At 41.0% G+C, this 25,517-nt stretch overlaps 1 protein-coding gene across 4 annotated transcripts in view; it reads right to left on the bottom strand.

Annotated features, from left to right (window-relative positions):
* The window catches only part of DNAJC18 (DnaJ heat shock protein family (Hsp40) member C18), a 33,368-nt gene extending 8,175 nt beyond the window's left edge, over positions 1 to 25,193 (bottom strand). For all 4 annotated transcript variants that reach the window (XM_036241803.1, XM_036241804.1, XM_036241801.1 and 1 more), the window contains exons 1-7: positions 25,093 to 25,193; positions 23,245 to 23,431; positions 9,227 to 9,372; positions 6,070 to 6,255; positions 4,922 to 5,031; positions 3,819 to 3,928; positions 18 to 190 (exon numbers count right to left, since the gene is read on the bottom strand). In XM_036241803.1, the coding sequence (XP_036097696.1) occupies positions 18 to 190; positions 3,819 to 3,928; positions 4,922 to 5,031; positions 6,070 to 6,255; positions 9,227 to 9,372; positions 23,245 to 23,431; positions 25,093 to 25,132 (952 nt within the window). In that variant the 5' untranslated portion in view covers positions 25,133 to 25,193. The remainder of the gene's footprint in view (positions 1 to 17; positions 191 to 3,818; positions 3,929 to 4,921; positions 5,032 to 6,069; positions 6,256 to 9,226; positions 9,373 to 23,244; positions 23,432 to 25,092) is intronic.
* Between the last annotated feature and the right edge of the window lie 324 nt (positions 25,194 to 25,517).

The following is a 25,517-nucleotide window of genomic DNA, read 5'->3' as shown; positions in this document are numbered from 1 at the left end:
CTTTTAAAGCATCTTACTTTGTTGTTTCTCCTTCCAACAACTCGTCTGGATGTAATCAATGTAATCCTTCTCTATAGTCTTCTCCAGCTCACGCAGAGATGCTCCCCTGTAGACCTTGTCAAAGTTTTTATCCACAAAGTAAGGCACCTGAAGGTTCTGGGTTTCTCTAGAAATGGTGTAGCCCAAGGTCCTGAAATATGGAGAGAGAGAGGCTCAGGTAAGCTTGTTATATTTGGCACCATCATTCAGCACTGGCCTCACAGATATCATGATCACAATGACTTCTTCATAGGGCCAATGTAGATAGCATTGTCTGATGCACCTAACATTTATAATTTCCCTAGCAAGGTAGTAAGTGTGATGTTGCTCTTTATTCCATGAACATGTTCATACTGTGGATTCAGCCTCAGTATAGTTACTTTATACTCTTAAAGGATTCACCTTTCTTATACTGCTTTCTATGCTAAAAGTAGAACACTAATGCTTAAAAAACAATGTGGATATTGTGTAGGACCTAGCGTGGTACCTGGCACAGAGTAGGCTATTGGTAAATGCTGGTTGAATAAACTGATTACTATAGTAAACCATGTACAAATAACCAGATAGCTTACACCAACCTAGCATCAATCTTTAGGACAAAATAAAAAGTACTTCACACAGAGCTGCTAAGTGAGAACTGCAAAAAAAACCTCAGACAAAAGATTTCAATGATGCTTCTGGGCTAACTCTTTGTGGATCTAAGACATCCAATTTTATCTGGTACTTAGAAACATTGACAGGTCTGGGTTAACGAATTTCTAACCATAATAGAAAGGAACTCAAATTTAAGTTAAAACAATGTGACAGCGATGTGCAAAATACAAGCTGATTTTATTCAAAATGGACAAAATCTATCTCAAATGAGTTACAGTTGACCTTTTCCCAGCCTTCTCCTTTGGTCTCTCTACTAAGGATCTTGTTGAATGTCTAAGAGCTCAGGCCATGACTGCTCCCACCTCCCCCTGGGAAGTTGTTAGCAGGTTCCTGACTGGCCTGACAAGAAAGGAGGTAGCAGCAGCATATGGAGAAACACGGGAAGTTGGAAAATAAAGGGAATTAGGCCAGTGTGACCTAATAGCAATAACCTATCTCTAAGTCTCATATTTCCTCTCTGTAAAATGAAGATATTGACTTAAAATGATAGTTTTCAGTCTACAGTGATCACCAACAAAAATTGTTCCTATTGCTTGGCCAGGTGGCTCAGTTGGTGGGAGCATCATCCCGTACACCAAAAGGTTGTAGGTTAGATTTCAGGTCAGGGCACATATCTAGGTTTCGGGTTTGATCCCCATTGCGATGTGTACGGGAGGCAACCAATCGATGTTTTTCTCTCTCTCTTTCTCTTTCTCAAATCAATAAAAAACATATCCTCGGGTGAGGCTAAAAACGTGTTTTTTTTTTAAGATTCTTCCTATTATGCATTGCCCCATGGACTCTGAATTTTGTAATGTTTTTGTCTGCTAAACTATAATAATAAGTAACGACTCATTTCTCATTATTAATTTTTAAAAATAATTATTCTTGAACTTTAGTATGGACCAGAATAATCTGGAGGGCTTGTTAAAACTCAGATTGCACCCTGGCCAATTTGGCTCAGCGGTTACAGTGTGGGCCCGCGGATCAATGAGTCGCCCGCGGGTTTGATTCTTGTCAAGGGTACGTACCTCAGTTGTGATTCATCCTCGGCCCTGGTTGGGGTTGTGTGGGAGGCAGCCACTCGATGTGTCCCTTTCATATTGATGTTTCTCTCTCTCTCTCTCTTCCTCTCCCTCCCACTCTATCTGAACAAAAAATGGAAAAATGGCCCGGCTGGTGTGGCTCAGTGCTTGAACATCGACCCATGCACCAGGAGGTCACTGATTCAATTCCCGGCCAGGGCACATGCCCAGGTTGTGGGCCTGATCCCCAGTGGGGGGCATGCAGGAGGCGCCGGTTGATATTCTCTCTCATCGATGTTTCTGTTTCTCTCTCCCTCTCCCTTTCTCTCTCTGAAAATCAATAAAGAAAAAAAAATTATTAAAAAAAAAAAATGGAAAAATGTCCTTGAGTGAGGATAAAAAACAAACAAACTCAAATTGCTGGTTCTCATCCTCAGCATGTCTAATTCAATAGATATGAAATGAAGCCTAAGAGTATGCATTTCTTTTCTTTTTTATCCTCACCAGAGGACATTTTTCCTTTTTTTGGGGGGGGGGGTTCAGATAGAGTGGGAGGAAGAGAGAGAGAGAGAAACATCGAAATGAAAGGGACACATTGTGTGGATGCCACCCGCACGACCCAACCAGGGTTGGGGACACTGCAACTGAGGTACATGCCCTTAGCGGAACCAAACCTGGGACTCTCTGGACTGCAGGCCGACGCTCTAACTGCTGAGCCAAACCAGCTAGGGCAAGAGTATGTATTTCTTTTTTTTTTTTTTTAATCCTCACCCAAGGATATTTTTCTTTTTTTCTTTTTTTAAATGTAAACACTTTAATTTTTTTTTTTATTCTCACTCGAGGACATTTTTCCATTTTTTGTTCAGATAGAGTGGGAGGGAGAGAGAGGAAGAGAGAGAGAGAGAAACATTGACGTGAAAGGGACACATCGAGTGGCTGCCACCCGCATGACCCAACCAGGGCCGGGGACAAATTGCAACTGAGGTACGTGCCCCTAGCGGGAACCGAACCCGGATCTCTCCGGACCACACGCCAACGCTCTAACCACTGAGCCAAACCGGCCAGGGCCCCGAGGATATTTTTCTATTTATCTTCAGATAGAGCGGGAGGGAGAGAGGAGAGAGAGAGAAACATCGACGTGAGAAGGTATGTGCTCTTGACCGGAACCGAACCGGGATTCACTGGTCCGCAGGCCGATGCTCTAACTGCTGAGTCAAACCGGCCAGGGCATAAGAGTATGTATTTCTTTTTTTTTTCCTTATCCTCACCCGAGGACATTTTTCCACTTTTTTTGTTCAGATAGAGTGGGAGGGAGAGAGAGAAACATTGACATGAAAGGGACACATCGAGTGGCTGCCACCCATACAACCCAAGCAGGGCCAGGGACCAACTGCAACCAAGGTACATGCCCTTAGCAGGAACCGAACCCGGGTCTCTCCAGACCGATGCTCTAACTGCTGAGCCAAACCAGCCAGGGCAAGAGTATGTATTTCTAACATGTTGCCAATTGATATTGATGATGATTTGGGAATCAACTTGAGAAATGAATTAATTGAAATAACTAATTAAAGAAATTAAAATTCCTATCAGACCTCATAATATGCAGGCTCTGCAAACATTACAATGAATTTCTATATTTTCAGCAAAAGCAAAAAAATAAGATACTATGGTTGACTGTGTAGCCCTATCATGAATAAATGTCCTATTCTTGCAATTTCTTAAATTTAAAATCACTGGATCTCAGTTATGATGTTCCCAAATCCACAGGAGTCCAGCAATCCTACTATAAACTCAATAGGTCCTTTCTAACTCTAACATGGTGTGATGAAGATTTAATCTGAACCTGGAGTTATTCTATTAATCCTTCAGAAACCAGTTGTTGCTGTTCTGCAACAGACCAGATGATGTCACTGTAGAACAAAACAATTGAAGTCCTGAGCACATAGGAAACTGCCTACAGCATTTTTGAGAATCTCTGCACCGTTACTATCCAGCTGTTCCTTTAAACACGAAAGCTGTGTTTTTACAATGAAAGGTGAAGTGAAATGTTAGTAATGTACAGGAAAAACCTTCAAGTCTTTCACCCTTCAGATTGTTAAGATTCATAAATATTTGACTTACGATTTGTAGAATAGACTGTATGGGGGATTAGCAGCTAGCAGCTGAGTAATGACAGATATAATCACAATCACAAGAACTGGAAGTAACTGAATAAATGCAGAATATGTAGTCTGAAAAAGAAAAAATATTTGGTGTAAGTGTTCTTCATCAATATAAAGCTTATAGAAAATAGATTTTCCCAAAGAAAATACAAATTAGCAATGCACTACACAAAGCCAAAGGTTTTTGGGGGAAGGTTATACTTTTCACAGAAGTACCAAACAACTCTGTTCTTCCTGCTGAGAAACTTGAAGAAGGCCCACCCACAACCTGACTGACACCCAATAATCTCCTGAATTCCCCTTTTCTAAGACAAATAAAGCAGACACCTCTGGGTGAGTCTGCCCGGAGTGTGACTCTCATGGGGCCATGTTAATATCATATAACTTTGTTGCCTTGGTCACAGCTGAACAGATTGGGAGACACCTAGCCCTAGCAGGGATAATAACATAACCCCCCCTCCCCCAAGGAATTTGGGATTGAGATTCATCACCATTCATGGCTAGCCAGTCACTTAAAGAAAGGACACATACTCTTAGGCACTGGGGAATGGCCATATGCAACGAGAAGTAGAATAAGCCAGGCTGATTAGAGAGAACAAAGCAGATGAAAAGAGGTGGGAAAACTGGAGACAATCTGGCCCCAACTAGTCATGGAGAGCACAGCTGTGTGGGTGCCTGACAGCATTCCAGTTCCTTGTTCGCATCTGTCACGAGGCATAGCTGCACTTCCTGCTCTTGAGCTTAATAAGACCTCCTAGATCCCTTACCTTAACCCTTTAGTTCTGAATATTTTGAAGGGGGTTCTTGTTTTCTGCAGTCAAAAAAACCTTGATCAAGGTAACCTACAGGGGAAGTGATTTCCTGGGACAGCCACCAAAAAATGAGTGGGGAAGGGGGTTACCATTCTGGCCTATTTGGGCCAATTATCCAGCTCTTCTTACCATTGCGTCTACTTTCCTAAAGCACATTTCAGAAACATATCTTTGGTCTAACACCTATACCATAAAGGCCCATTCAGTACAAGTGTCTATGAGCAGCAGTTCTCCTGTCCTCCCTATGTACCTGAGGTTTATCTTCCTCCTCCTCCTTCCGCGTCTGCATTCTCTCATGTCGGTGCCGCCGTCGGTAATAGTGGGTATCATCTGTCACGTTTGAAAACATATGAATATTTCCTGGAAAAGAAAGAAAAATCCTTAGTAGGAATATGGCAAACGCTCCTTCCTTGCCTTTTGCAAGATCCTTCCTCCCAGTTAGGTTCTCTGAGGGCAGAGTATTGTCCCATTTTACCCAGTAGAAAAATAAGACAGTAGGTAAGTCAAATGAACGAGCTGGAGATGGAATGTGCTTAGCTCTCCTGCCTTTATTTAAATAGTCCTTTGTAATCAGTGAGTGAGAGAACCCCAAAAGACCAGTAAAGAAAGAGCATCTGGGCCTTGAGACTTGTCTGACATGTTTGTTTGTTTCCTTCCCAATATCAGAATCTTCAATAGCAACTCATAAAATTTAATTTACTTCCTTGGCATTTAATTATCCCAATTTCCAACTCTCTGGGGGTGCTTTTCTAACTTTTCTCTTTATATAGCCACTTTTTTTTTTTACAACAACAACAACAACAACAATAATAATAATAGCATTTTGTTACTTATTTATATAGCACTTAAAACTTCTAATCCTGCCTGGCTGGTGTGGCTCAGTGGATTGAGCTTCCTGCCATGGACTGAGAGGTCCCAGTTTGATTCCCAGTCAGGGCACATGCCCAGGTTTCAGGCTTGATCCCAGTAGGGGGCGTGCAGGAGGCAGCTGATTGATGTTTCTCCCATCAATGTTTCTATCTTTCTCTTCCTTCCTCACTCTTTAAAATAATCAATAAAAACATATATATATATACACACACACACATATATATGTTTTATATATATTATATATATACTTACATATATATAAAATATATATATATAAATCTAATCCTCACAGCCACCCTGTGAGATAGGTATTATTAGCCCCATTTTTCAGGTGAGTAAACAGGATAAGAGAAACTAAGTGATTTAGTCAAAATCATGCACAGTTGGAGGCTGGAGATTTGCCTCAAATCCCAGTTCACCTGATTCCGAATTTTTGCTGTTTTCACCATACCATGTCCCTCTGTTCATATTCTCAAACAGGAGCTTGCTGATATATAAATTTTTTCATGATAATTTTGGGATACTAACCTGTAGGAAATTGTCCTCCAAAGAAGACATTGAATAGCTCTTCTGGAGTGATGTCAGCTTCAAAGTCCCTGTAATAATTATAAGGTCTGGCTCGAGGGGCAGTGAAAGTCACCTGTTCATCTCCATATTCATCGTAGCGGAGTCTCTTGTCAGGATTGCTAAGGACTGCGAAGGCATTTCCTATTGCTGCAACCAAAACAAAAAAGCACCTGAGTATACAATCTTTGCTGTAGCTGAGGGTGATCACAGTTGCAGCCATGAAGAGCTCAGAGCTGAATGGTGTTGGATAGCTTCACAGGGGCCTAACGGAGGTGCTTGGGCCTGGAAAGTTCACCAAAGTGCTTTCCCTTGAAATTTTCCATGATCTAGTTTGAAAAGCCAGAAACAACACTAGACTCAAGATGAACTAAGAACTATTTATTGCTCTCATTCATCATTCATGTGTTCATATTCCACTTGACAGCAACAGTTTATGGTTGAGAATAGTTCACAGATATGTAGTGGTGTTCTAACTTGAAGTCTAGAAACAATCTCCTGAATAAAATAATCAGTAAAATTAATGCTTGGCTAAAAGCAAAGTTCTTACTGGTCACAATCTTATTCAGCTTCCTTTAGAAAAGAGTCTTTAGTAATTAAGAAATGTATCTTGCTCTGGCTGGTTTGGCTCAGCAGTTAGAATGTAGGTCTCGGACCAATGAGTCACAGGTTCGGTTCTGGTCAAGGGCACATACCTCGGTTTCGGTTTGTCCCTGGCCCTGGTCGGGGTTGTGCGGGAGGCAACCAGTAGATGTGTCTCTCTCACACTGATGTTTCTCTCTCTCCCTTTCTTCCTCTCTCTCCCTCCCTCCCACTCTATCTGAAGATAAATAGAAACATATCCTCCAGTGAGGATTAAAAAAAAAAAAAAAGGGAAATGTATCTCTAATGTCTCAATGAGAGATCAAAGACTGAATAGATTACATATGCTTATCAACACCTCTCTTCCTCTCCTTCCTATTTATCCAATTTCATTTAAACATATAATGCATACCTCCAATTAAAAAAATGCCCCCAAAAATATTTTAAGACATCCCCACCCCCTACCTCTGAGTCAGTCAACTGTATCAAAACAGTCAGAAATAGCATTTCTTTATGATTCTTCTACCTATGAAATTGTTAAATGTTTATAGCAATAAATCAGCTAAGCAGAAAAAACAAACAAAAAAATCTAAATAGAGTTGTTTAAACATTCACATCCCTTGAAATCTGGCAGATTTATCAAAGAAATGGAATTAGTCTGTGAGATACCTTACATGCAGGTATAAAGAGAATGTGGGTTACCTAATTGTCTGCTTATAGAAACTGTGGGGAGAACTAGATTCACAATGGCACATCATCTGAGATAAATGGTGACTTTTAAAAATTTATCAGAGCTATCATTTTTGCTTTTGAAAAATTTTAAATCTATTGACAAGTTGAAAAAAAAATTACAATAAACCCTTTACCTTGATTCATCAATTGTTAGCATTTTGCCATATTGCTTTCCTCAACTCTCTATACCTACCTACCTACCTATACACATACATAGGTATACATTTCTTTTATATTTTTATTTTTTTCTTTATTGATTTTTAGAGAGGGAGAGAGAGATAGAAACATCAATTGGCTGCCTCCTGCATGCCCCTCACTGGGGATCGGACCCACAACCTGGGCATGCGCCCTGACCAGGAATCAAACAGACAACCTCTTGGTGCATGCGTGGACACTCAACCACTGAGCCACACTGGCCGAGCCATATGAATACATTTCTTTTGCTGAGCCATGTAAAAGTAGGCCGCAGATATGATAGCACTTCACCCCTAAATATTTCAACATGTCTCCTAAAAATAAAGATATTCTCCTACATGATCACAATATTATTATCACAGCTAAGAAAATTAACATTAATTATCATCCAGTAAAGCCATGCAGTTTTTATGTACAGCATTTGGTTTTATATCTCTTTAGTTTATTTTAATCCAGGACAGTCTCTCCAACTTTAATGCTTTTCATTATATTGAATTTTATTTATTTATTTATTTAAATCCTCACCCAAGGATATTTTTCCATTTATCTTCAGACAGAGTGGGAGGGAGAGAGAAAGAGAGAGACAGAGAGAGAAACACCAATGCGAGATAGACACATCGATCAGTTGCCTCCCACACAACCCCGACCAGGGCCAAGAGAAACTGCAACCGAAATACGTGCCCTTGACTGGAATCGAACCCGTGACGCTTCAGTCCTCGGGCCGATGCTCCAACCACTGAGCCAATATGTTTCTGAAAGTATCACTGAAATCAATGGAAAAAAAATTTACCCGTATTTTTCACATGAACATATTAATAACAGAGGTTTGATGAACAAAGAGTTCCATGGTCAGAGAAATTTAGGAATGCTGTCTAGTCCCTACTGGTGAGTGGCCACGGCCTATAAGTTCCACAAGAGGAATCATATCTGTTTTATTCACCAAGGTACCTGGCACATAGATATTCAATAAATATTTGCTGAATCAATGAATAAATGGTCCCAAAAGGTATTACAGAGAAACCAAATATTTTTTCCAAAAGAAATTATGGTGAAGTGAATGAAGACAGGAGGAAGCTATGTTGATAATCACTATGTAAGAGGTGTGGCAGGGAAAACACTGTAAAGGACAAACACATGGTATGTGAAATAGGCAGACCTTACCCCCTGGATTTTAAGAAAATGGCAAGAACTAGCTGCTAGAGTTAATAGATAACCACTGCATTGTACAGATAACCACTGCATTGTGCAAACTGAAACTGCTTGCTCTCTCAAGCATAACAGCTAACCGCAAATATCTGCTTCTGTACGTGCTTGCTGCTAGCAAACCCTTAGCGCAAATTCCTTAACAGGGGCTAAGACAACTATATAAGCAGCCCTCCCCATGAGCTCGGGGCTGCTCTCTCCTCTGCGTAGGATGGGACAGTCGCTGTGCGGTAAACAAAGCTCTCTTCATTTGAACCCAGTTCAGAGTCTGAGTCTGGTCTGTCTCGTTGGTCTACAACAACACCTATGCTTGTGGCTTTATAAAACAATTACAGGGGAGGCTGAAAGCAACTTCTAATGACTAAACATCACAGGGTGGGCAGAATTAAGCATTAGTTCAGGATCACACCTTTAAAAGCATCTGTTGCTCCAGGAGCACAGTTCTTGTCAGGGTGAAATTTCAGGGCGAGTTTTCGGTAAGCTTTCTTAAGCTCTTCATCACTGGCATCTCGAGAAACTCCCAGAATTTCATAGTAATTTCTGCATTTCTTGATCCTAAAAACACACATCAGAAACATATATGTCTACAAAGGCTCCTTTTTTACAATAACTGCAAAATAGTACATTGATCCTCCCTCCGATCTGTGAGCCCCAAAACAAACTTACAAGAAAATTGTTGAACACATTAATGAAACATTCAGTCATTAACAATGTCCTCCCACTGAGAACTCAGTGCCTTTCAAAGTATTTTTACATCTAATATTTTACTCTTTCTATATTCCTGCAAGTGAGTAGAACAAATCTGCTAATCCTTACTATCAAGGTGCAGGCTAAGGTTCTGAGAGTTGAACCACAGGACAGCAAAGCTAGAAGAAACACCTAACCACCCTATTTGTTTATATTTTCTCTCTCCACCTCTCTTTCTCTTTTTCTCTTATGGCTATCTTTTTAAACTTTGTTGTTTTTTTTTATTCCTCACCCAAGGATATTTTTCCACCTATTATCAGATAGAGTGAGAGGGAGGGAGGGTGAGAGAGACAGAGAGAAACATCGATGTGATAGAGCCACATCGACTGGTTGCCTCCCGCATGACCAGACCAAAGCTGGGGACAAACCGCAACTGAGGTATCAAACCCGCGACTCATTGGTCCGTGGGCCGACGCTCTAAGCATTGAGCAATTGGCCAAGGCTAAACTTTGTTTTTAAATGTTAATATATATACATGGTAGGAGAAAAATATCTAACGGTACTAAACTATACACAATGAAAAAATTTCCTGCGTCCCCATTCCCTGTACCCCAGGGACAACCACTGTTAGACGTTTTCTTTGAATCCTATGTACAGAGTAAGTATATGTATAGAGAGCTCTCTTTTTATTCTTGCCTAAATATCAGCTTTTAGGTAATTATAATTTCCTTTCTATATCCTGTTGTCTTTTTTAATCCTCACCTGAGGATATTTGTCCATTGATTTTCTCAGATAGAGTGGAAGAGAGGGAGGGAGAGAGAGGAACATCATCGTGAGAGAGACACAACAATTGGTTGTCTTCTTCATGACCCAGACTGGGGCTGGGGATCAAATCTGAGACTCTTTGGCCAGAGGCCCAAGGACTGACACTCTAACAGCTGAGCCAAACTGGGCAGGGCTATATCTTGCTTTTTTTTTAACCAACAATTTATCTTATCAATTGATCCATAACAAATAAAAATGAAAAGTATAAGATAATAGTTTAGACTAGTATGGCAGTTTCTTCTTCTTTTTTTTTATCCTCACCCGAGGACATTTTTCCATTTTTTGTTCAGACAGAGTGGGAGGGAGAGAGAGGAAGAGAGAGAGAGAGAAACATCGACGCGAAAGGGACACATTGAATGGCTGCACAACTCAACCAGGGCTGAGGACAAACTGCAACAGAGGAATGTACCCTTAGCAGGAACCAAACCCAGGCCTCTCTGGACCGCAGGCTGACGCTTTAACTGCTGAGCCAAACTGGCCAGGGCAGTTTCTTTTCTTTCTTTTTTTCTTTATTGATTTTAGAGAAAGAGAGAGAGATAGAAACATTGATGAGAGAGAATATCGACTGACTGCCTCCTGCATGCCCCCCCACCGGGGATCGGGCCCACAACCTGGGCCTGTTTCTTTTTTTTTTTTTTTTTAATCCTCACCCGAGGACATTTTTCCATTTTTCACTCAGATAGAGCGGTAAGGAGAGAGAGGAAGAGAGAGAAACATCGATGTGAAAGGGACACATCGAGTGGCCGCCACCCACACGACCCAACCAGGGCCGGGGACAAACTGCAGCCAAGGTACGTGCCCTTAGCGGGAACCGAACCCGGGTCTCTGTGGACCGCAGGCTGACGCTCCAACCGCTGAGCCAAACCGGCCAGGGCTGGGCCTGTTTCTTGACTGGGAATCCAACTGGCATGGTGCATGGATCGACGCTCAACCACTGAACCACACCGGCCAGGCTTTTTTGTTTATTTTTAATCCTCACTCAAGGATACTTTTTTCCCCCCTACTTATCTTCAGATAGAGTGAGAGGGAGGGAGAGAAAGAGAAACATCCACATGAGAGGAACACATCAACTGGCTGCCTTCCACACGACCCCAACCAGGGTTGGGGATCGAACTGCAACTGAGATACATGGCCTTGACTGAAATCGAACCCACAACTCTTTGGTCCGTGGGCCGATGCTCTAACTGCTGAGCCAAACTGGCCAGGGCTGAACTTTCTGATCTCAGAAATTTTTTACACTCTTAAAAATTACTGAAGACCCCCCAAAGAGCTTTTGTTTGTGAATTATATCTATATTTACCACACTAGAAATGAAAACAAAAAATTTTAAAACAGAGTGATGATATAATTACATATCCAGGTAGCCTCTCAAAAACTCCACTGTACAATACTGAGAGAAGAATGAAAAAGGCAAATAATGTTTGTATTATTATAAAAATAGTTTTTTTTTTATCCTCATCCGAGGACATTTTTCCATTTCTTGTTCAGACAGAGTGGGAGGGAGAGAGAGGAAAAGAGAGAGAGACACACACACACATTGACGCGAAAGGGACACATCGAGTGGCTGCCACCCACATGACCAACCAGGGCCGGGGACAAACTGCAACTGAGGTACGCGCGCTTAGCAGGAACCGAACCCGGGTCTCTCTGGACCGCAGGCCGAGGCTCTAACCGCTGAGCCAAACCAGCCAGGGCTATAAAAATAGTTTTAAATGTGCACCCCCCCCCAAAGGGTCTTGGAATTTCCAAACCACACTTTGAGAACTGCTGGACTAGAGCATGAACTCTGGAATCAAAATGCCTTGGCTGGGATCTGACCTTACTGTGTAATTAACCTCTGTGCCTTAGTGTTGTCTTCTGAAATGGGCTACTAATGATAATTATTTTCACCGAGTTGTTATGATTAAATGAAGTATTCATCAAAGTGCTTGATAGCATCTGACATTACATAAATATTGACTAGTATTATATATCCACCTTATTTTTTAAAAAAGTTACACATTATTGCATTTTATTGATGTATATGCATCCCCTACTGATGGGCTTTCAGAACGTCTCCAGTCTTTTGCTACCACACAATTTAGTTAGGCAGGCAGAGGCCCAGAGCCTTGTTGAAGAGAGTTCATAGTAAGTTAACACAGGCTGGATTACAATGCAGGGTCTGGAATGTCAGTCAGGGTGCTTCTCCAAAAGCTGCCCATAGGGATCCTCTGGATCCCTAGCCCAGTTTCCAATCCCTTCCATGGTAGATACTCTTCTGCCTCTCCCTCTCTCTCTCTGTTATAAATGTATTTGTTTAATAACAGCTTTATTAAGCTATAATTCACATATCACAAAGTTCATTCTTTTAAAACGTACAATTCAGTGGGTTTATTTTTTTTTTAGTATATTCAGACTATCTAATTCAACACTATCTAATTCCAAAACGTTTTCACCACCCCCAAAAGAAACCCCATACACAGTCATTCCTCATTCCCTCACTTCCCAATCCCTGGCAACCACTAATCTACTTCCTGTCCATAAGTTTGCTTATTTGGACATTTCATATAAAAGGAGTTTTATGATATGTGGCCTTTTGTGTCTGGCCTCTTTTACTAGCATAATGTTCGAGGTTCATTCATGTTGTGGCATGTATCAGTAGTTCATTCCTTTTTATTACCAAAAAGTATTCATTGTATGGATATTCCCCACTTTGTTTATTCATTCATCAGTTACTGGATATCCAGGTTGTTTTTATTTGGGGGCTAGCATGAATAATGCTGTATGAATATTCATGTATAAGTTTTTGTGTGGGGATATGTTTTTATTTCTCTCGGTATATACCTAGGCATGGGTTGCTGGGTCATACGCTATGGTTAACCTTCTGAGGAAATGCCATGCTACTTTCCAAACTGGCTGCACCATTTTATATTTGTACAAGTACTATATAAGGGTTCTAATTTCTCCGCATTCTCATTAATACTTGTTATTATCTGTCTTTTCTATTATAGCCATCCTAGTGAATATGAGATAGTAGGGTATCTCACAGTGACTTTAATTTGCATCTCTCTAATGACTAATGATACTGAGCAACTTTTTCTTTTTTTTTAATCCTCACCCGAGGACATTTTTCCATTTTTTGTTCAGATAGAGTAGGAGGGAGAGAGAGGAAGAGAAAGAGAGAGAAACATTGACGTGAAAGGGACACATTGAGTGGCTGCCACCCACACAACCCAACCAGGGCTGGGGACAAACTGCAACCGTGGTATATGCCCTTAGTGGGTACCGAACCTGGGTCTCTGTGGACCATAGGCTGATGCTCTAACCGCTGAGCCAAACTGGCCAGGGCCTGAGCAACTTTTCATGTACTTATTGGCCATTTGTATGGATTCTTTGGAGGAATGCCTATTCAGATCCTTTGCCCATTTTTCTTTTTTTTTCTTCAAACATAAAATAGATTTTATTGATTAATTTTTGTTACAGATGTTTCTCCTTTTCCCCCCACTGATTCCCCCCTCCCCCTCCCTCCCTGCCCCTTCCCCAGATTGTTGTCCATGTCCACTGTTCATGCATACATGCGTATACATTCTGTGGTTCATCCCTCCCCCACCTCTCCACTCCTTAGGGGATTGTCAGTCTGTACCCCGCTTCCGCGTCTCTGGGACTACCCCATTCCTCAAACTGTTATGTTCATTATATTCCACAAATAAGTGAAATCATATGAAACTTGTCTTTCTCTGTTTGGCTTGTTTCACTTAGGATGATACTTTCAAGGTCCCTCCATGTAGTCTCAAAGGATAAGAGATCTTTCTTTCTTACCGCTGCGTAGTACTCCATTGTGTATATGTACCACAGCTTTTTGATCCATTCGTCTACTCATGGACACTTGGGCTGTTTCCAGATCTCCTTTGCCCATTTTTCAATTGGACTGTCTTTTTGTTGTTGAATTATAAGAGTACTTTATATGAATACAAATTCCTTATCAGTTATATAATTTGAAAATATTTTCACCTGTACTGTGGGTTTATTTTTCACTTTCTTAATTGTATCTTTTAAAGTACAAAAATTTTAAATTTTGATAATATCTAATTTATTTTTTCTTTTGTTGCTTGTGCTTTGGGTGGCATATCAAGAAATCATTGCTGATTAAGAAATCAGCAAGATGGTGGTGTAGGTAAACGCGGTATCGCATCCTCCCACGACAACATCAAAGTTATAGCCCTGGCCGGTTTGGCTCAGCAGTTAGAGCGTCGGCCTGTGGTCCAGAGAGACCCGGCTTGGTTCCTGCTAAGGGCATGTACCTCAGTTGCAGTGTCCCCGGCCCTGGTTGGGTCATGCGGGTGGCATCCACTTGATGTATCCCTTTCATGTCAATGTTTCTCTCTCTCCCACCCACTCTATCTGAACAAAATATGGAAAAATGTCCTTGGGTGAGAATAAAAATAAAAAAAAATCGCCTTAAATGTAAATGGTTTGAATGCTCTGATAAAAAGAAAACAGAGTAGCTCACTGGATAAGAAAGCATGATTCCCATATATGTTGTTTACAAGAGACTGGCCACACAACAAAAGACTCACATAGGTTAAAAGTAAAAGGATGAAAAAAAATCTTTCAAACAAACAGAAAGGAAAAAAAAGCTGGGGTAGCAATACTCATATCTGATAAATTATATTTCAAAATGAAGGCCATAACTAGAGACAGACAAGGCTACTACATAATATTGAAAGGATCTATCCAACAGGAAGATATAACCTTGGTAAACATATATGCACCCAATATAGGAGCACCAAAATATATTAAAAATCTCGCCCTGGCCCTGGCCAGTTTGGCTCAGTGGTTAGAGCGACGGCCTGCCGTCTGGAGAGACCCGGGTTCGGTTCCCGCTAAGGGCACGTACTTCGGTTGCAGTTTGTCCCCGGCCCTGGTTGGTTGTGCGGGTGGCAGCCACTCGATGTGTCCCTTCACGTCGATGTTTCTGTCTGTCTCTCCCTTCCTCTCTCTCCCTCCCACTCTATCTGTACAAAAAATGGAAAAATATCCTCGGGTGAGGATTAAAAAAAAAAAAAAAAAAAAAATATCTCGCCCTGGCCAGTTTGGCTCAGCGGTTAGAGCGTCGACCTGCGGTCTGGAGAGACCCGGGTTCGGTTCCCGCTAAGGGCGCGTACCTCTGTTGCAGTTTGTCCCCGGCCCTGGTTGGGTCGTGTGGGTGGCAACAACTCGATGTGTCCCTTTCACGCCGATGTTTCTCTCTCTCTCTCTCCCTCCCACTCTATCTGAACAAAATATCAAAAAATGTCCTCGGGTGAGGACTAAAAAAATAAAAATAAAAATAAAAAAAATAAAAAAATTAAAAATCTTCCGGAGGGCCCAGTTGATGTGGCTAAATGGTTGAGCATCGACCCATGCACCAAGAGGTCACTGGTTCGATTCCCGGTCAGGGCACATGTCCAGGTTGTGGGTCAAATCCCCAGTGGGGGGCATGCTGGAGGCAGCCAATCGATGTTCTCTCTCATCGGTGTTTCTATCTCTCTCTCTCCCTTCCACTCTCTCTAAAAATCAATAAAGGGAAAAAAAATCTTCTGGAGGACTTCAAAGGAGATATTGACAGCAATACAATCATAGCAGGGGACTTCAACACCCCGCTGACATCACTGGATAGATCATCTAGACAAAAAATTAACAAGGAAACACAGACTCTATATGAAGCTCTAGATCAAATGAATTTAATAGATATCTACAAAGAATTATACCCCAAAACCGCAGAATTCACGTTCTTGTCAAGTGCACACGGGACATTCTCAAAGATAGATCACATGATAGGACACAAACTAAGTCTCTACAAGTTCAAGAAGACTGAAATCATATCAAGCATCTTCTCAGATCACATGGCATGAAACTAGAAATCAATTGCAACAAGAACATGCAAAGACATTTGAACACATGGAGGCTAAATAGCATGTTATTGAACAATGAATGGGTTACCATGGAGATCAAGGAAGAAATTAAAAACTTCCTGGAAACCAATGAAAATGAACACACAACAACACAAAATTTATGGGATGCAGCGAAAGCAGTTCTGAGAGGGAAGTTCATAGCACTACAGGCCTACCTCAGGAAACAAGAAAAATTTCTAATTGTCTATCAAACCTCACAACTTAAAGAACTAGAAAGCAAACAAAAAGAAAACCCCAGACCAAGTAGAAGGAAGGAAATAATAAAGATCAGAGCAGAAATAAATGACATGGAGACCAAAAAAAAAAATTCAAAGGATCAATGAAACAAAGAGCTGGTTCTTTGAAAAGATAAACAAAATTGATGGACCCTTAGCTAGACTTACCAAGAAACAAAGAGAGAGAACCCAAATACACAAAATCAGAAATAAAAGAGGAGGAATAATAACTGACACCACAGAAATACAAAGGATTGTTAACAGATATTATGAACAAATATACAGCAACAAATTTGACAATCTAAGCGAAATGGACAAATTTCTAGAAGCACATAGTCTCCCAAAACTGAACCGGGAAGAGATAGAAAACTTGAACAGACCAATAACAACAAAGGAAATTGAAGATGTAATCAAGACTCTCCCAGCAAACAAAAGCCCAGGAAGGTTTTACCGAACATTCAAAGAAGAACTAATACCCATTCTCCTCAAACTGTTTCAAAAAATTCAAGAAGAAGGAAGACTTTCAAACTCGTTTTATGAGGCCAGCATAACTCTAATTCCAAAACCAGAAAAAGACACTACAAAGAAAGAAAACTACAGGACAACATCCCTGATGAACATAGATGCCAAAATCCTGAACAAAATACTAGCAAATTGAATCCAGCAATACATTAAAAAAATTATTCACCATGACCAAGTGGGATTCATCCCAGGGATGCAAGGCTGGTACAATATTTGCAAATCATTAAATGTGATACACCACATAAACAAAATGAAATATAAAAATCATATGATCATATCAATAGATGCTAAAAAAGCATTTGACAAAATCCAGCACCCATTTCTGATAAAAACACTCAGCAATTTGGGAACAGAGGGATCATATCTCGACATAATAAAGGCCATATATGAAAGACCTACAGCCAACATCATACTCAATGGACAAAAACTAAAAGCATTTCCCTTAAGAACAGGAACAAGACAAGGATTCCCACTTTTGCCACTCTTATTTAACATAGTACTGGAAATCTTAGTCACAGCAATTAGACATGAAGAAAAAATAAAAGGGATCCAAACTGGAAAGGAGGAAGTGAAACTGTTATTATTCGCAGATGACATGATATTATATGTGGAAAACCCCAAAGACTCCATCAAAAATCTACTAGACTTAGTAAATGAATTTGGCAAAGTAGCAGGATACAAAATTAATGTCAAGAAATTGACGGCATTTTTATACACCAATGATAAACTCACAGAAAGAGAAACTAAAAAATTCCAATTTACCATCGCAGCAAAAAATTAAGATACCTAGAAATAAACTTAACCAAAGAAATAAAGGACCTATTCACAGAAAACTACAGGACATTGAAAATAGAAAGAAAAAAATATTAAAAAGTGGAAGCACATACCTCATTCATGGATTGGAAAAATTAACATCATTTAAATGTCCATACTACCCAAAGCAATCTATAGATTCAATGCAATCCCCATCAAAATACCAGCAACATACTTCACAGAACTAGAACAAATACTTTAAAAGTTCATATGAAACCAAAAAAGACCCTGGATAGCCACTGCTATCTTGAAAAAGGACAGCCCTGGCCAGTTTAGCTCAGCCGTTAGAATGTCAGCCTGCGGTCCAGAGACCTGGGTTTGCTTCCCCCTAAGGGCACGTACCTTGGTTTCAGTTTGTCCCTGGCCCTGGTTGGGTCGTGCAGAAGGCAGCCACTTGATGTGTTTCCTTCACGTCGATGTTTCTCTCTCTCTCTCTTCCTCTCTCTCCCTCCCACTCTATCTGAACAAAAAATGGAAAAATGTCCTCAGCTGAGGATAAAAAAAAATAAATAAAAAGACAGAAACTAAAAGAAGGACAAATTAGGAGGGATCACAATACCGGATATCAGGTTATACTACAAAGTTACTGTAATCAAAACAGCCTGGTACTGGCACAGGAACAGGCACATAGATCAATGGAATAGAACAGAGAACCCAGAAATGGACCCAAAACATTATGCTCAATTAATATTCGACAAAGGTGGCAAGAGCATACAATGAAGTAAAGACAGCCTCTTTAATAAATGATATTGGGAAAATTGGACAGCTACATGCAAAAAAATGAAACTAGATCCTCAACTTACACCATACATAAGAATAAACTCAGAAATGAATAAAAGACTTAAATGTGACTCATGAATCCATAAAAATCCTAGAAGAAAATGTAGGCAACAAAATTTCAGACATCAGCCTGGCTGATGTGGCTCAGTGGTTGAGTGTCGACCCATGCACCAAGAGGTCACCAGTTCAATTCCCAGTCTAGGCATATGCCCAGGTTGTGGGCCAAATCCCCAGTGTGGGGCATGCAGGAGGCAGCCAGTTGATGTTCTCTCTCATCAATGTTTCTCTCTCTCTCCCCCTCTCTCTTCCTCTCTCTCTAAAATCAATAAAGAAAACATTTAAAAAAAATGTCAGACATCATACACAGCAGAATTTTCACTGATACATCACCTAAGGCAACAGAAACAAAGGAAAAAATGAACACATGGGACTACATCAAACTCAAAAGCTTCTGCACAGCAAAAGAAATAACTACCAAAATGGAAAGGCAACCCACGCTATGGGAGAGCATAATTGCCAATGACACATCAGATAAGGGGTTAATTTCCAAAATATATAGAGTGCTCATATAGCTCAACAAAAGGAAGACAAAGAACCCAATTAAAAAATGGGCAGAGGAACTAAATAGACACTTCTCCAAACAGGACATACAAATGGCTAAGAGACATATGAAGAAATGCTCAACATCACTAATCACCAGAGAGATGCAAATTAAAACAACGAGGTATCACCTCACACCTGTCAGAATGGCCACCATCAACAAATCATCAAACAATAAGTGTTGGCGAGGGTATGGAGGAAAGGGGACTCTAATACACTGCTGGTGGGAATGCAGACTGGTGCCACCACTATGGAAAACAATATGGTGTTATCTCAAAAAATTAAAAATTGAATTGCCATTTGACACAGTGATCCCACTTCTAGGAATATACCCTAAGAAGCCTGAAACACCAATCAGAAAGAATATATGTACCCCCATGTTCATAGCAGCACTATTTACAATAGCTAAGATTTGGAAACAGCCCAAGTGCCCATCAGTAGACGAGTGAATAAAAAAGCTGTGGTACATATACACAATGGAGTACTATGCAGCTATAAGAAAAAAAGAGCTCTTATCTTGTGAGACGACATGGAAGGACCTGGAAAGTATTATCCTAAGGGAAACAAGCCAAATAGAGAAAGACAAGTATATATGATCTCACTTATTTGTGGAATATAATGAACATAACAGTCTGAAGAACAGTGTAGTCCCAGAGACGTGGAAGTAAGGTTCAGACTGACAATCCCCAGAAGAGGGGGTGAGTGGGGCAAGGGATAAACCACAGAACTTATATGCATAACCAGTGAACATGGACAACAAAGCTAGGGACAGGGCGGGGAGGGAGGGGTGGAGGGTGTCAATGGGGGAAAAAGGAGAAACATCTGTAACAACAACAAAAATACAGGATATAACCCAAAGTAAAAAAATAAAATAAAATAAAATTGGGAAATATGAGTCCTCTAACTTTGTGCTTCTTAAAACTGTTTTGGCTATTGTGGGTCTCTTGCATTTCCATATGAATTTTAGGAACTAGCTTGTCAATTTCTGCAAAAAGGGCAATTGAAAATTTGATAAGGATGTATTGAATCTGTTGGTCAATTTGGGGAGTATTACAAATTACCCATAATAAGTCTTCCAATCCATGAACACAGTATATCTTCCCATTTATTTATTTAATTTCTTTTAATAGAGGTTTAGAGTTTTCAATGTACAATTTTACTCTTCTCTTGTTAAATTTATTCCTAAGCATTTTATTATTTTGTGATGGTGTTACAAATAAAACTTTTTTTTATTATTATTTAACAATTTTTTTTCTTTATTGGTTTTAGAAGGAGAGGAAGGGAGAGGGAGATAGACACATTGATGAGAGAGAACATCGATTGGCCTCCTCCTGTATGCCCCCCACTGGGGATTTGGTCTACAACCTGGGCATGTGTCCTGACTGGAAATCGAACCAGCAACCTCTTAGTGCATGGGTCAACACTGGCTGGGCAGAAACTGTTTTTTTTTTTAAAATTGTTTTCTTTTTCATTTTTGGATTGTTCATTGCTATTGTATAGAAAAATAATGAGTTTTGTATATTGATCTTACATTTTGCAACTCTGCTGAACTCATTTATTAGTTCCAATAGTGTGTAGAAATGTGTGTGTGTGTGTGTGTGTGTGTTTGTATTCCTTAGGATTTTCTATATTAGATCATCACCTGCGAATGATCTGGATGGCTTCTATATCTTTTTGTTGCCTAACTGCCCTGGCTTGGAGCTCTAGTACAATGCTGAATAGAAGTGGCTAGAGTCAACATACTTGTCTTGTTCCTGATCTTGGAAAGCATCCAGTTGTTCACCATTAAGTATGATGTCAACTGTGGATTGTTTGTAGATGTTAGCTATGGATTATTTGTAGGTTCAGGAAGTGCCCTTCTATTCCTACTATGGTGAGTATTGTTTTAAGTGTTCAATTTTGTCAAATGCCTTTTCTGCACCTATTAAAATGATCATGTGGCTTTTGTCATTTATTCTATTAATACGTTGTATTACATTAGTTGATTTTCATATGTTAAACAACCTTGCATTCCTAGGATAAATCCCACTTGGTCAAGGTATATAATCCCTTTTATATGGTTTTATATGTTGCTGAAATCTACATCCATAGAGACATTAGTTGACAGTTTAGTTTTCTTGTGACGTCTTTGTCTGGTTTTGGTTACAGGGTAATACTAGCCTCATAGAATGGGTTGAAAATGTTCCCTTTTCATGTATTTTTTTTGTAATAGTTTTTGAAGGATTAGTTAATTCTTCTTCAATCATTTAGTAGAATTCACCAGGGAAGCAAGCCATCCTGAAAATTTTTTTTTTTATCCTCACCGGAGGACATGTTTTCATCCATCTTCAGATAGAGCGAGAGGGAGAGAGGAAGGAAGAGAGAGACAGAAACATTGATGTGAGAGAGACACATCGACTGGCTGCCACCCACACGACCCCAACCAGGGCGGGAGACAAACTGCAACCAAGGTACGTGCCCTTAGCAGGAATCGAACTTGGGTCTCTGTGGTTCGCGGGCTGACGCTCTAACCACTGAGCCAAACTGGCCAGGGCGCCACAGTAATTTTTTTTTTTTAATCCTCACCTGAAGACATTTTCCCATTTTTTGTTCAGGAAGAGAGAGAGAGAGAGAAACATCGATGTGAAAGGTACACATTGCCTGGCTGCCACCCGCATGACCCAACCAGGGCTGGGGACAAACCACAACAAAGATACGTGCCCTTAGCAGGAACCGAACCCGGGACTCTCTGGAAAGCAGGCCGACGCTCTAACTGCTGAACCAAACCGGCCAGGGCAGTAATTTTTAAAACATGGAATACCCGACTATTTAGCCAGGGGCACTGACCTCTTTTGTCTTAGTCAAATAAAGCAAAATGACAATAGACAACACAACAATAGCCACCTGCTGTGAATGAATCAAAAGTATACCTATTTTTTGGTTATATAGGCAAAAATATATTTTTTGGTGTAACGCAGAATTTTAGTAATTAGTTTATGTGTGCCATGAGATGAAAAAGGTTGAAAATCACTGGTCTAGATAAAAGTTTGTCAATTTTGTTATTTTTAAAAGAAAACATTTTTTGGTTTTGTTGCCTTTGTTGCTTTCTATCCTCTATTCTATTTATTTCCACTCTATTTTATTTCCTTCATTCTGTTTGTTTGGATTTAGTTTGCTCTTCTTTTTTTAGTTTGTTAAGGTAGAAGATTAGGTTATTCATTTGAGATTAAAGAATATATATATTTACAGCTATAAATTTCCTTCTAAGTATTGCTTTAGCTGTATCCCATATGTTTCATTATGTTGTAGTTTCATTTTCATTCATCTCAAAGTATTTTGTAATTTTCCTTGTGATTTCTTCTGTGACCTTTGTTATTTAGGAATATGTTGTTTAATTTTCACATTTGCAAATTTTGCAAATTTCCTTCTGTTGTTGATTTCAAGGAACATACATTGTATGATTTTTTTTTTTATCCTCACCCAAGAATATGTTTATTGATTTTAGAAAGAGAGGAAGGAAGAGAGAGAGAGAAGAGAGAGAGACATCAGTGTGAGAGAGAAATATCGATCTGTTGCCTCTCATATGTGTCCCAAACAGGGATAGATCCTGAAACCTAGGTATGTGACCTGACAGGAATTGAACCCATTAACCTTTTGGTGTGCAGGATGATGCTCCAACCAACTGAGCCACCTGGCCAGGGCCACTGTATGATTTTAATCCTTTAAAATTTATTGAGGCTTATTTTATGAGTTAATGTATGGGCTATCCTGGAGAATGTTCCATGTATACTTGGAAAGAATGGGTATTCTGCTGTTTTGGGGTAGAATGTTGTATAGATGTCTGTTATAGCTAGTTGATTTTTCCTGTCTCTCTTATAGTAGAAGCAGGGCACATACCTCAGATTACACCCCACTACTCCACTTCTACTTACTGCCTCTGAGGCCGAGAAGCTATTGTGCTTCAATAATAATAATAAAAAAATAATAACAGCGGTTAATACTTATAGTATAGCACATTGTCTGTGCCAGGCACTCTACATAAAATCACTCAGTTAATCCCATCACAGGCTCACCTTTGTACCCCAAGCAGCTGCTCCTCAGTATAAGTGGCACTCCCCTCACCCTGCCAGGTCTGATTCCACTCATTCTCAGACTTCTTTTCCTTTTGTGCCTTCATGCAGTTACAGCAACCACAGGGGTCATGACTTTCAGGAGGTCTGTCTTCTGGGTATTTGTTTCTTCTAACTGCATCAATGTAAGCTGCAAAGCAACAGCCCTTTCATTAGGCCTCAGTCTGACCTGCAAATTAACTTTGCTACCTTCCTTAGCTACCTGGGAGGCTGCTTGTAGGCAGGAGCAGATGAGTATGAATGCCAGGCTACTGACATCATGCTGATTTTTAAGCACCCATACAAAAATGAACAAACATCTTCCTTGAGAAAACAATACAGAAAATATGGAGGCAACCATGAAAAACTTATAATGCCAGAAACATGAAGTGTAATAATGTTTACCATACCTTCAATGGTCAGTCAGCAAATAATTTTAACTCACAGCCAGAAAAAATGCTCAAGAAGTGTCTGCCCAAATACCTTGCCTTTAGTGCAATGCAGGGGGAAGCCTAGCTCTCTGTAGTCCATGGTCAGATGTGACATTGCTCATAAAATAAGTTTTTGTTGCAATGCCTCCCACCACTAAGATTTAAAGTAGAGATGAGTTTAATTCTTTTACACTAATGGTTATAGAACTAATATATACAAGATACTGGTTAGCTAGATCAAGGAGATGTATAGATAAGATCTACTCCTGACCATAAAGATGTTATTATTTAAAGGGAGAGAATTCAATTAATCTTAACACCTGCAGAATGTAAAGAGGGCCATAGCAATCCAGTCAAAGAAGGCAAGTACTCATGTCCCATCTGGAGAATATGGAAAAGGTTTTAAAAACATTCTTCTCCTGTTTCACATCCCTTAGTGACTACACACTGCTTCTTGTTCAAATTTCTTATTTGAACAAAGCCAGGCTGCCTCTCTGGCTTCATCTCTCACCTGCTCTAGCCACACCAAACTCCTTTCAGATCTGCACTACTTTCTCTTTTCTCTTTTCCTTCGGCCTGCAACATTCTTCCCTTAAGTGAGCCCAACTAACTCCAACCATTCTTTACATCATCATATGTAACACTTTCTCCATAAGGCCTCCTCTGACATCCAGGCTGTGTTGGGTGCATTGTCAGTGTGCTTCCAAAAACTAGACCTTGCTGTGTATAGCACAGGACTTACTGGCCCTGTTTTGTAATTGGCTGTTTACCTGTCAAACTCCCTCAGTGACCTGAGAGTTCTTTTATCTCAGGGCCCACGTCTGTCAAATCCCTGCTGCAGGATCAACATAATGCAGGGTAAAAAATAGGTACTGCATCAATACTCTTTGCTTACTGTAGGACAGAAAAAGCCGGCCTATCGGTCCTGATGCAGGCTGCACAGACAAGAGCAAGCCGAGACCAAGGATCAGGTAGCCCAGTTGGGTAGCGAGAATAAGGGCCAGGAAAGAAAGCTGCGGGAGACAGCATTGCCCGCTGACCCTTTGGCCACCCTGGCGCGGGCGGGGTCTGACTGCCGCGGGTCCCTGGGCGGGGCACTGGCCGGGGCGGGGCTGGGGGCTGGAGGCAAGAAGTCGTCACCGGTGACTCTGGGCTTCTGGCGGGTTCCTCCGCTTGGCCAGCGCTCCTGGTATCTGGAGCCCGGCCCCTGCCCTGGGCGGTCCACCAACTCATCCGGAACCCTGTTCAGGTTCAACATCTTCTCTTAGGCCTCCATCCTTCACCTCAGGCCCAGGATCTCAGCCCTCGAGCACCTTCAAGGGCCCCATCCCTGATCTCTGCCGAACCCCGCCCTGCCCACCCTACGACCGGGACCTGGTACCTTCCGTCCAGCGCTCCCCGCTGCCCAGAGTAGCTGCCATTTCTGGTTCCCAGTCAGCAGGTCAGCCGAGTCTCCTCGGCGCCTGAGGCTGAAAAAGATGGGGTGGCGGGGAGAGGGGGGGGTTCCAAGGACCGCGGGGCATGCTGGTCATTGTAGTCCAACCAATTGAGTTGCGAGACATTGGACTACAACTTCCGGCAGGCTCGCGCCGTGCGGGGGGCCAGTCGGAGGTGCAGGGGAGTAAGGGGTTCTTCCCGTGGACGCGAGGCCTGTGGATGTGCGTTGTTGCTAGTTGACTGCTGCGCGGCTAGGGGCTCAAAGCCGGAAACCGTGGCCACTGTGGGCCTCCCAACACTGGGGACTTTCAAGGAGGCGCGATGAGATCCTGCTTGGGAAAAGCTTTGCAAACTATGGGCTAGAGCGAG

Source organism: Molossus molossus, unplaced genomic scaffold, assembly GCF_014108415.1.
Source record: "Molossus molossus isolate mMolMol1 unplaced genomic scaffold, mMolMol1.p scaffold_m16_p_4, whole genome shotgun sequence".
Taxonomy (NCBI): domain Eukaryota; kingdom Metazoa; phylum Chordata; class Mammalia; order Chiroptera; family Molossidae; genus Molossus; species Molossus molossus.
This window is presented reverse-complemented; position numbering and strand designations above follow the sequence as displayed.